The sequence below is a fragment of the Cyprinodon variegatus genome, unplaced genomic scaffold (genome assembly GCF_000732505.1).
Source record: "Cyprinodon variegatus isolate N-32 unplaced genomic scaffold, C_variegatus-1.0 Scaffold267, whole genome shotgun sequence".
Taxonomy (NCBI): domain Eukaryota; kingdom Metazoa; phylum Chordata; class Actinopteri; order Cyprinodontiformes; family Cyprinodontidae; genus Cyprinodon; species Cyprinodon variegatus.
Window position 1 is genome coordinate 785,140 of NW_015150720.1, and position 12,713 is coordinate 797,852.

The window sequence follows — 12,713 nt, forward strand, 5'->3', positions numbered from 1 at the left end:
TGCCGGCAGATTTCAGCATTTTAAGTTAAATTAGGCGTTAACAAACTGTTTCAGAGGAGTGATCATAGCGCTCTGCATCATCAGTGCAGTGTCTGTCTCCCTGCCAGCTCCCAGATCGGCAACGAGCTGCTCCTGCTGCTCTAGACGTGCTGCAGGACCTTTTGCTGCACCTTGATGCACGTCAACCATTGACTTTGCATGTAAACTAGCTGCTTTTTCAGCCTCTGCTGCTTTAGGTGTGAACGTAGCATTATGTTGTTGTTAGTTCATGTCACGAGCACTCGGTCTCAGCTTGTTTCGTTCTCGATCTTGGAAACATCTGAACACCTCGACAGACAGCATGCGCGTTCATGTGTTTTGAAGGCGTGGATTAGAGGGGTGGTCTGAAGGGAGAGGCATGGTTGTGTATGTTCAAAAATATAGCTTGCTGGAACCGTTTTTCCAAGATCTCCTACTAGCACCTTTAAAAGAACCAGAATCGAGAATCAATAGGAACCAGAATCAAAGAAAGGAATTGAAATCAGAACCATAATCATTCAAAATTTAAATAACGCCTTACCCTTTTCTTGAGCGACCACTCATGGCTGGTATCCTTTGAAACTAGAGAATAATACATTGTCACATTAAAGGTCTTTTTTTAGCTTAATTTTTTCCGAGTTCTGCCATTAATTAAAGATTTTTTAATTTAAAAAAATTGTCTCACTAAATTGTCTCACTTGGGCCAAAATGAGAGCTGTACCTGGCACTCTGTTTACTTACTCTGTGGAACAAATGAGTCCTTGTTCAAGTTACAGTCAATATTGATAAATACAATCTGGGGATTCTCTTAGGTTTTCAAAGGGATTTTCATGATCTTTTAGATATTTTATTTGTAAAAATAAAAAAAACTGAGGCGAGGGTCAAAACATTTATATTTTTTCTTTGTTTGATCACAAATTAATAGGGTCTCGGGAAATTATTCTTTTGTGTTACATTTGCACTGGTACTAAATGTTTACACTTGGACGGGAGAACTGTAAAGCTAGTTTGAACACATATTCCTGCCAATTAATACATCATATATTGTTCAAACACGTTTACTTCCACTCAGGTTGATCTCTTTACAAAACTTAGATCAGGTCGAAAATTTTTGTATGTTCTGTTGCAAAACACAATCATATATTTAGCTTCACAGCAAATTAATAAAGCGACACTTTAGATGTAAATCTCTAAATCCTTTCTAATGACTTCTCTCATCATACTGTGGTTTTATTAGAGGCACCTTTTCATGTGTTTTGATACACACGTATTCAAATTTAAAATCAGTTCATATGTTGCAAAAAATAATTATATAAGAAGCTTTAGATTCAAGTGTGAGAAAGTGACACTCCTTACAGTTGCCATCAGGTTACAGGATCCCTCAAACTCCATTAAAAGAGCAAAAGGTTAAAAAAAAAAAATACGATGTGAAAACAGATAACAGATTAGACTCGTTAGTTTGTCTTTGCATTGGAAAGGCTATGGCATTTTATAACAATGAGTTTTTGCTCCTTAGATTTTTAGATTTCCTCACAGGGACCAACGAACTCAAACACTTGTGCTTTGTTCATTTTTACTTTGAAGACAGACTTTAAAAAGATGGACTCATAAATTACTAACACCATCATTCATGAAACACTTTGAAATTCTCAAGCCATAACCTTTGGTGAAAATAAGTTATTTTCATTATATTTTTACTCTAACAAAAAGAATATAAATAAAAATTTTTGCATAATGTAAAAAGTTAATCCTGCTAAAATAATACACATATTATAGTTGTAATACTTTTATCTATAACATTATCTAAATCTATAATTTGATGTTGTTTAGATTTTAATACAAAGCCTATTGTAGAAATACAGGAGAGGCAGCCTTGTTTAATTCATGGCAAGAAATATTTATAACTAATTAATTTTTTTTTTGTAATGGAGGGAAAAGTGCTGCAGGCTTCATTCTTTCTTCCAACTGGAAGTGTACAGCAACAGGTGGAGCAGGGACCTCGGTGTGCTACTATACACTCTGCTCCAAACAGTGTCTGGCTCTTTTCTAGGATTTCATTAAAAGGAAAAACTTTAAACCTAAGTGCTTTTATGTGTATTTAAAAGTTTAATCAAATGTTTATCAGCAAAGAGTAGAAGTCAGGAGCTTGTATAGCTGCTTTGCATGCAGATGTAGCTGTTTAATAAAAGAGTTATTTTAGTATTACTATTATATGATTGTGTTGACAGATGATAAGGCAGAATGTCAGAAACACAAAGTAAGCCAAACGCTCTTCAAAAGGATTCTAGTAGACCTCAAATTTCCCTTTTTGAAGGTACTTAAATGTACTTCCATTATCCAGTGTTGAGTAATGAGAAAAAAAGGAGGAATCTGAATGCTCGTTTTCATAAGAGAGAAAAGACCCTTTCCATTCATCCATTTTCAAACAAACAAACAACCATTCACACACACACTCACAACTAAGGAGAGTTTAGTGAAGCCAATTAAGATAACAGTGAGGTTTTTGGACTGTGGGAGGAAGCCGGAGTACCTGGAGAAAACATACACATGCACAGGGAGAACATGTAAACTCCATGCAGAAAGACTGCGAATCAAGCCCGGGACCTTCTTGCTGCAAGGCAACAGTGCTGCCCACTGCAACACTGTGCAGCCCACTTTTTAATCATTACAGAATTAATTCTGTGTTCCACAGTCCCAATCACTGGCAGTTCTTAGAATTGTGGATGAAAATAGATTAAGGGCTTCACAAATCAAAGCTGCTGCTAAAAAAAAAAAAATAAATAAATAAAAATACATGATCTGCTTTATATCATTTAATCCAAGGTTAGAATTGCTTGGATATTGCCATTGTTTTAATTATGTTTATGCTTGTTTTCATGTAAATGATTTTGATAACACATGCTTTTGTACATGATTTAGTTTATAGTTTCTCATATAGTATTAAGGCTTCATAAATATAAAACTTTTGTAACACTTTCAGTGGGGTTTGCATGTTTTAGAAGATACTGAAAATACACAAATAATTTAAAGTGAGAATATCTCTAGAGTTACCTGGTCTGAATGCAAACCTGTGTAAAGGTGTGATATATTTTCAGTGGAACCACTGATGCAATGTCTACATTTGTCTTTAATTGGTGAGAAAACATTAGCCTCAAAACACCATTGTAGTCCTTTTAAAAACCCAGGAGATGCCTCAGATTAAATCAGTTGGTGCAAATTCAACTTTAAAGGTTTTAGTTGTAAAGAACAGAGCTGTAACTTTGGCACAATTGAGACAAATGTATTTTTACCTCATTAAGATGAATCTGGACAAAAACACAAATGCCATTGTTGGACTTGTTTTGCACATGTCACAGCCTTTGGTCATGACATTAACCCTGTGCATCATCAGAATGTACCATGAGTCAATGGTTATTTGTTTACATAGTTCAGTTTGCAATGACTAGGGCATGGACATTATTTACAGTATGTTTCAATTTGTGGGTATATTACCTCTTTAGAAAAGGTGGTAGAAGGACATGCTATATGTCAATTAAAATGTGAATTGCTTTCGTTTCATATGATACCAGACAAGATCTGTTTTAGTAAGAAGATGGCTGTCCTTTATAGAGTTCATTTAACTGATTAACCCATGTGTAAATGACCTGTAAAAGTGTTTAATTTGCCCTAAAACCATACATATTTTTGTTAAAATCTTATTTGGGTACTTGTTATTATTGTCTTGTGAGGAAATATAAATTCAATTAAAAAAATTGTGTTTGGCATTGATTAGATATGTGGATCTTAAACATTTGTCTAAGCTGGACCCACCCGCAGGCCCATTAAGATAGCACAATCCAGTTAGATTCGGATTTATATTTTTAAACTAAACATGACAAAAGCTTTCCAAATTGTATTGGAAAAAAAGGAGCAAAGTAAAGTTCTGGGCATTAAGCTCTAAGCCTGTATGGTAATACTTTCTACAGATATTACACTAAAGCAAAGCAGTCACCTCTAACACTGGAATATGTATCAGTAAGCGAAAGGACATATTTTTTGGAGGATCAATCATCATAATTTTGTTTTGCTTTCTTGTTTCTTTTTGGTTTGTTTTTTCGAGCATCCATGCGATTTCTGACTGAGTGGTGCCCTGGGCAACGAGCTTTACCACACATATAGGCAGAGCTGTTGGTCCAAAACCAAACTCTTGAGCAAACTGTTGTTGTGCAGACATTAGGAACTCACCTCATTGTCTTTTGACTGAATGATAGAAAAATGTGGCTGGCTGAGTAAATGTGAAAACCAACATGTACATAAAATATAAATTTATCAATATACATAAAAATGTATATGAATGTGTAAATGTAACTGAGGTCAATCAAATGGAACAAATTAAAACTCTGGCCAAATTTAAATGCCTATTAAAAGCTGGTAATGAATCTCAATAAAACGGTTTTAACTGGAAAAGGTTCATCATGTTTGACCATGTATGATTTTTAAATTAATTCTCAAAAAGGTTTAAAAAGTAAAAATAATAAACTGTTCTTTTTTTTAAGTTTTAAATGAACCAAATTGTCTATTTAACAATCTTTCATCCATGTATTGCTTCTTGTTAGTACACTCAAAGGTTTAAAAGGAAAATCCATCTCCAACTCTGCTTTTTCTGTTTAATTTAAAGCAGGTCATGTTTTTGTGGAAATCTATGTAACAAATTAGTGAAAAAAATATTTGAATGACATTTAGCTTTCAGGCAATCATTTAGTAACGTTTATTCTGTATTTGCACACACAGTGCATGAAAAGAACCACAGGGGTTAAAGAATAAAGAGCTGCTGTGTACGTGCTGCTTTTGAACATTCACACTTACTAAAGTTGCTCCAAGCAAAAAAAAAAAACTAAACTAAAAACAGTACTGTGACAGAGCATTGTGTTTGGCAGATATTTCTCAAATACAGCAGTCAAAAGTAAAAGCTGATGAAAGAAAAAAAAAATCCAGCCTGCAATGTGTTAATTGTTTATTCACTTTTCAGCCTCAGAGCTCTGATGATATTCTGGTGGCATCAGCTGAGTGTCCAAGTGACGACGAGGACCTGGAAGAGTGTGAACCTGGAACAGGTGGGTAGCCAATGGGAAAGCCAAGGGAGGATCTGTCTGCACCGCTATCTGACTCCTGCTAAGGATTGTGAAAGGACAGAATGTACTGGTTTCATAATTGTTTTCCAAAACTGTTGAAGTCAGTCTTCATGTCTCTGCTCCTCTCTATCCACCACTCGCTCAAAACATTTGCTCTCATTCACTACAGCCTCATCTAATTTTTATTCATCATAAATGCATCTGCAAATCACTCAGCTGGACTGAATTAATGAAAATTAGTGGAAAATGAAGAGCGCGCCGCAGTAATTAAGACAGGATGACAGTAGATCAGGTTTGTGACAGTTACAAGCTTTGAAACTCAAGAACGAGTCTGACCTTATTATTGGTGCCTCCATTATTAATATGACCTTATCAGAATTGTTTGTTGCTGGCTGGCTCTGCAACGTGTGACTCAAATAATAATGATGAAAGGGAAAAGAGTTGCCATAAATACCTGACAGACTGATAGATAGATAGATAGATAGATAGATAGATAGATAGATAGATAGATAGATAGATAGATAGATAGATAGATAGATAGATAGANATATGACCTTATCAGAATTGTTTGTTGCTGGCTGGCTCTGCAACGTGTGACTCAAATAATAATGATGAAAGGGAAAAGAGTTGCCATAAATACCTAATAGATAGATAGATAGATAGATAGATAGATAGATAGATAGATAGATAGATAGATAGATAGATAGATAGATAGATAGATAGATAGATACTATCAGACAGACAGACAGACTTTGTTTTTCTTTCAAATAACAATCTGTCTGCTCTCTTGTCATCCCTGATTCTCCGCCCACAGATGTGCACAGTGGCACGGCCATTTGCTTTTTTTTGCACGTTTATCCATTTATCATTTGTCCCTCATGCAGCTTCAGCCTCCTATGTGTCCTTGTGTGTTTTTGGCAGCATGTGACCTCTTTAGGGTTGTGTTGGGCTTTGGTTCCTGTATGTTTTTATGTTCTTATAGATTTCTCTTTTGGCTACCCAGACCTCAAAGAATTACACCTTTAACAGAGTTATATTCAGTGCCTGGCAACAACATTCAAAAATGCTTACAGTTTTCACATTTTGTGTTGCTAACCATCAGCTTTGATGTATTATTTTGAGATTTTAAGTGAGCAAAACATAGTAGTGTATAGTTTTGTAGTTGATGGGAAATTATATATGTTTTTAATATATGGAAATCCAAAAACTGTAGTTGTGGAACCACCAAAATTATAGCTGTGGATATGTTTTGATTCCCAGCAGCTTTTACTCTGCTGCCCCTGTAGTTTATTATTTTGCAGAGGATGTATTCAGGGCAATATGGAGCATTTTCTGTCAGACAAACTGTTTTGCATAACAAATATGGTTACGCCGCTATAAACTGGTCAGAAATTGCAAATGGGATTTCTCTTGACTTTCTTTTATCAATTTGGCTTTTCTTTCTTCCTCTCTTTTCTATGAAGGTCAATTGGTTGAGGAAACTACTATAAAGTGGCCTTATAGGACACCTTATAGATGATGAACTGGACAAAAATCAGAAAAAATTGAGATTTGGTTTTGTACTTTAAGCCTGTTTTAAGCTTGACTACAAATCTAACCCTCCACCATCTGGTTTGTTCTTTAATCTTCATAGTGCTGTTTTCATTAAAAGGGGTCATAGAATGCAAAACCGAGTTCACATTGTCCTTCTCTGCAAATCTCACAGTTCTAAACTTCCACCATAAAACTGGCAAATTTAAACAAAGCCCAGAGTTGACGTAAACTATGGAATGTTGCCTTATTTGGTTGTGGCCTGAACTTTTGTCACGCCCCGAAATTAGGGTTTATGGGGGGTTGAAGTGTTGACTGCTTGGCCGCTGACTGGACCAGACCTCAGCAGAGAGCCATGAGCCGCCATGAGCCGCAGGCAGGGGAAGCATGGGGCCACCTGTGTCCATGCTACCGTCACCGGGTCAGGTTTGGTCGCTCCGTCCCCCACTGGCTCTCTGCCCCCGTCCGCCGGGGGTTCCCGGACCAGCCCCGGAGCTGACGGCTCGGTTCTGCTGCATTGTAGTCGACCAAAATCCCGACGATTTTGAAATTCCCCCTGGAAATTTTTATAGGTATGAAAATGAGGACATGTCCGGGAAAAAAAGGAAGTCTGGTCACCCTACCATATCAACAATTTTGATGTTTCAGTGAGTGAGTGCTTGTTGCTATGACGCCTCTTTGCTTAGCAGCTTCACACGTTGTAAACCAACCAGTCAGCGCACGGCTCATCTAAATTATCATGAGCCTACCATAAAAGGAAGAAAACCTGTCGTTTCATTCTTGGCCTCTTAACCAGGCTTGCATTAGGGCTCATAGAAAAGCAAATAGGCAATTTTCAGCCCAAACAATGTTACACACCATATTCAGAGACCTTAAGGACCAGCACCAAATCCCCTATAGAATCATTCTATGACCCCTTTAGTGACTTCTACGTAAGCACTGAGGTCTTCAGCTGAGTATTCATACTGAGATTAAATTAAAATCCCAACGCAGCTGGACTTCTTTCACCAAATAGGTAAATTCTAGAGGCAGTTATTACTACTGGATCTTATCTAGGAGTATGAATTAAAGTAGATATACTTTAAATCGTATTTCCGCTTTACAAGTTTGAGCTACTTTGTTTGGTCTTCCATAAATCTTCAGTTAAATACAATAAAGTTGGTGGTTTGACAGCACGTGAAACATTTGGAAAGCATTAGTTGTTTTGCTTGGCAAACTGATATAATAATATCAGTAATCAACCATCTGACATTAGCCTACATGTCAGAAATGAGCCACATGATGTTTTATTCTTCACTCAGACCTGTTCTAATTCAGGATGCCTTACCTCTTCTCTTTCTTTTCTAGGAGGTGAATTAGTGTTGCCTATTATAACAGTGGATTCCCTTGAGCCCCCATCCATTGCTACCCGTTACCCCGTCATCCCCCCTCCTCCCACCCTCCTCTCCCCTCTTGAAACCACCAAAGAGTCCCTGATCCTCCCCCCTCACCCCTCCTGCCCCCCGGACCAGGAGGACTGCGGTGACCCTGTGGAAGTCTCGGCATTCGGCTCGGGGGAGATGACGGAATCCGACGATGAGGACTTTTACAAAAATAACTCCCCCCTGGTCACTGACAGGACAGTCCTTCCTCCACCTCCCGCCGCCGGTGAGGGTGGAGTCCAGAAATCCCGCCCCTTACCTCCTTTTGTTCCCACAACTAATCCTGACCAGCTCCACATCCCTGCAGGCAAAATGAACACCCGTGACCAGGTGCTCCTGCCCCCTGCTCCCCCATCCTCCCGTAACACACCAGGACTAACGTACCCCCCCAATTTTCCCCATGTGCCCACAGCCAATCCCACAGCCTCTGATGAAAAGAACCAACCAGGTGCCGTGGAGGTCATCAGGGAGTCCAGTAGCACCACAGGGATGGTGGTCGGTATTGTGGCTGCTGCTGCTCTCTGCATCCTCATCCTCCTCTATGCCATGTACAAGTACCGCAACCGGGATGAGGGCTCCTACCCAGCAGACCAGGGCCACACGTTTGCCAACAATTCCACCGTGGAGGGCAATGGAGCAGTGGTCAAAGACAAAAGCACAGCCACCGCCTCTGTGGCAAAGGCCATCACAAAGGGCAAAAAGAACAAGGACAAGGAATACTATGTCTGAAACTAAAAGAGGAGAGTAAAGAAAGCTGGACTGAGACTGGGGGATGAGAGTATGCTGTTTTCTTTGTTCTGTTTTGTTTTTTCTGTTTTTTTTAACCTGTATTTATCAGGTATCTGAAAAAGGTTCCAGTCTGCAAAGAAATGTCCTCTAAAAGCAAATCAAACATCGGATTTCCAGGAAATTCCCCAGCAGTGTTAAATTAAATGTTGATGAAACATGATCTAACCTTATTCACCATCTCTTTGTTGGTGCACAATTTTTATTTTATGTTCCTAACTTGGCTAGAAAAGAGAATATCCACTTAGGCTTTGTACATAGCATGGATATGGTACTGTGAAGAAAGTGCTGAGGACATCCAGTTCCTCTGGACTTCTTTGTAATTCTCTATCCTGAGTCTCGATGTCCCCATTATGATACATGAAGCAGAACAGGCCAGTTATTGAATTTTTATGGTAGATGAGCAGCAGGCGCCACAGCAGCCCTCCTGAGCGCACTCGAAGAGAAAACCCTTTTCACTCGGAAGAGACATCACATCAGCAGCCTCCGTGTTACGTTATGGGTTTTCTGTTTTCAAACTACCCCGATCGCTCTGCGTTTGCCCATCCACATGAGATGGGATTATTTCCACCGATGGATAGTTGTGCTGTGAACAAGCCAGGACATCTAGCTCCATCCTAAAGTGTTCACGAAATCCCTCTACATACCTCCACGCAGCGATCCTCGAATGTCTTAGTCAGATGAATCTGAGGTATTATTTGTGTGAGATAATTAAGTCAGTACTCCTTGAAGAAATAATTTTGAAGGTATTCCTCTACGAACACTGCTTGTATGTACTGTACATATAGAGGTTAGCAGACTGACAAAGATGTGATCAAAGCAAACGCATCCGAGATTGTTGGTCCAGCACTCATCATCATTATCGTCATCACCACACCAAACTGTTGCAGTCCGAATGGAGCTTTGAGAAGCACAGAATCCCAATTTTCTGGAGAACGTTTCAGAGAACGGCCGGCTCACTCCCAACCTTATATTTCCAATATACTGTCATTTGAAATTTTAAAAGCACACGGAATGTGGAAGCATTTCTCTAAGACATAAGATAATCCTTGTAAAGCAGCCAAAACGTAATAATTTTTTTTATATCAGTTATCCAGACTATTCTATGGGATGAAAAATTAAATTTGTGAACTGTAATATTTCTCTGATATTTCGATGTATCTTGTTACCACTCTTCTTAACGTATCACATTTTAGATTGCTTTCTACTTTAATCTGGACAAAAATAAAGAATAAAAAGAAGCACACTCTCCTCTGATAGCTGCAGATATCTCATTGTTTTTATTTTCCTTGTTTGCCTTTCAGATTATGCAGAGAAAACAGAGGGATGGAAGAAAACAATGTTTTTTTTTGGTGTGCTTTTTATATGTGCTAAAACTAAATGAATCAGATGGTATAACAACTTTTTTCAGTTATCTACTCATGCTGTGTGATTTCTTTTTTTCTTTATTAAAAGTGCCATCCAGTGTGAGTTGCTCAGTTCTCAGAAAATATACCATTCCTCACTCATTGCTATTGTATAGTGTTCATGTGAAATGGATCTTAATATGTGTACAGAACGTGGATAAAGATGAAATACACTTGATTATATACTTTGTACACACCTGTGTTATGTGATGTTTCTTGCTGACCTAAACTGATCTTTGACACATACAGCTATTTCAATTCATAAAAGGGAATTCATCTTCTGCTCATTATGATAAATTTGGCTTCCAGTTAATGAAAACACAAAACTCTGTTGCTCAGAAAACATTTACCACATGAATGTCAGATATTTGAGCAATTAGTCCATCAGTTTATTGTATTTGTTGTTAGTTTTCTTTGAACTCTTGCACATTATTTGCACTTTTTCCTTCCACTCAACTTTCCATTAATATTCCTATCGACAGGTAGCTTCTTGAGCTGAAATTCGGTTAGGTTGTCTTTTGTTTAATTTGTTTTTTTGTTTTTATTTTCTTTTGTTGTTTAAGCTCATTGTTTAATTAATTTTATGTAACATTTTGATTTTTCTATTGAATGTGGAGCTTTCATTAGCTGTAAGCCAAGATAATTAAAATTGCTCAAATATATACATGAAAATATATCACTCAGCTTCAGGGATTCTTTAAAGTATAAATACCTCAGTTTTTTAATTGAACTACTAATTGACCTTTTTATTACATTGTTATGTAAATGAACTAATTTTTGTATTGATAACATGGACAAAGAAAATGGTACAGCTGTCATGACTGGACAATTTATGGTTATCTGGGATCTGCCCGAAAGGAGGATTCCAGATCTTAGTCAATGAAAATGAGGAAATTTTTCTAAATAGGATTTATAGCTCATTGCTTAGGACTCCATTTTGTTAGTTAATGACAGTCCATGCTAAGGTGCAATGATTCCTGAAATGCTGAGGTAAAATAAATAACCTGCCATATGTTACCCATCAACAGTGAAGTCATTTAGGCACTTTCACCATTTATGTCAAATAGCTCATCAGTCTAAAGTTAGTATCTTATTGGGAATTCCTGTTTAGGACCAAACAAAAAAACTTTTTTTATTTATCTCAAATGAAACACAAAAACTTGACAATCTAAAACATAGCTAGTTAGTAAAGCTTGAGTATTTTGTGGTGTATGAAACCTTTTCTATGTGTTTGGAGCCTTGTTACCATCTACAAAACCTTGGATTTATACACGGGTTTTAGATTATTTAAAGGTAATTTCTGGTTTGGGAAACCAAAGAAAAAACAATTTAAGATAAGAAAATGTCCTCCTATTGTTTTAAACTCATAATTTGACATGTGACTTGTTTGCTAAGTTGTCATCAGAATATCATTCTCCCTCTGCAATGCAGACCCTGTTCAACCAAACACTGCCAGAGCCAGCATGATATTATCTAAATGTAAAGGTCACTGAATGTTTTCCTAAGCAGGCTTCCATACATCTTAGCTTTCGTGATCTACTGCTACAACAGTCCAACTTGCCAGAGGATATAACTGCAGCAACGCTAAGAAAACAAAGCTTGAAAAAATATCAAGGTCTCAAAAAAGGAAGTAGAGAAGTTGTGGGAAGTCAAGGCTTCAGCAAGATAACTTGTGAATAGCTGGTGAATACATCCACGTATATGAGGTGATATAAAGTTCACAGTACCCTGGGCAACATTCGTACAAAAACCAAAGCATGTAATATTCATATTTAAAGTTGTATTTGAAAATATATATGCTTAATTTCTAACATCACTTTTTCTTCTTTTTAAATTAAATTAACATGATACTTGGGAATTAAATCCAATTTAATCTACAGGGGCTACACTACACTAACAGAAAAGTTAACATGTTAAACATGAAAAAGCAGCTTTTATTATAAATCACAGGTCAAGAAAAGTGTCTGTTACACTTGGATTTCATCATTAGTTTCTCTTTGCTCTCTCTGTCTCTCTGCTTTGGAGGCGGCATAATTCTGTAGGGACAGTATCGCCTGGGTATCAGACATTCATCATAAAACCAAAAAATACTTTTAGTTAAAACAGGATGTCTGCATCTAAATGTGACTAATTTAGCCCTTTTAAGTCTAAGTTTGAAAAACCCTTAATCTGTCTTCTTTGTCTAGGATGATGATTCACTGCACATTGTGATAGAATCAGGACTCCGTCATGTTTCCACAAGTACGTAAATGACCCAGATGGCCGATTCTTTTTTCTTTTTTTAAAGAGAAGCGCCAACACATTAGGCGCTGTTTAACTGAGCCAGCTCATGAGTACTTGCCAGGTTTGGCTGCATGGATTACACCCCATGGATTGATCTACTCTGGTCTTGTGGAGCACCATAAGTCTGTTTCTTGTTCAAGCAAATCATGTCAGTGTTCT

General features: G+C 37.5%; 1 protein-coding gene across 8 annotated transcripts in view; it reads left to right on the plus strand.

The window, feature by feature from the left end:
- LOC107089820 (neurexin-2-like) overlaps positions 1-10,842 on the plus strand; it is a 224,374-nt gene extending 213,532 nt beyond the window's left edge. For 3 of the 8 annotated variants that reach the window (XM_015382809.1, XM_015382812.1, XM_015382811.1), the window contains 2 exons: positions 5,026-5,110; positions 8,006-10,842. In XM_015382809.1, coding sequence (XP_015238295.1) covers positions 5,026-5,110; positions 8,006-8,808 — 888 coding nt within the window. In that variant the 3' untranslated portion in view covers positions 8,809-10,842. The remainder of the gene's footprint in view (positions 1-5,025; positions 5,111-8,005) is intronic. The other 5 variants (XM_015382807.1, XM_015382810.1, XM_015382808.1 and 2 more) reach the window with 2 other exon arrangements.
- The last annotated feature ends 1,871 nt before the right edge of the window (positions 10,843-12,713 follow it).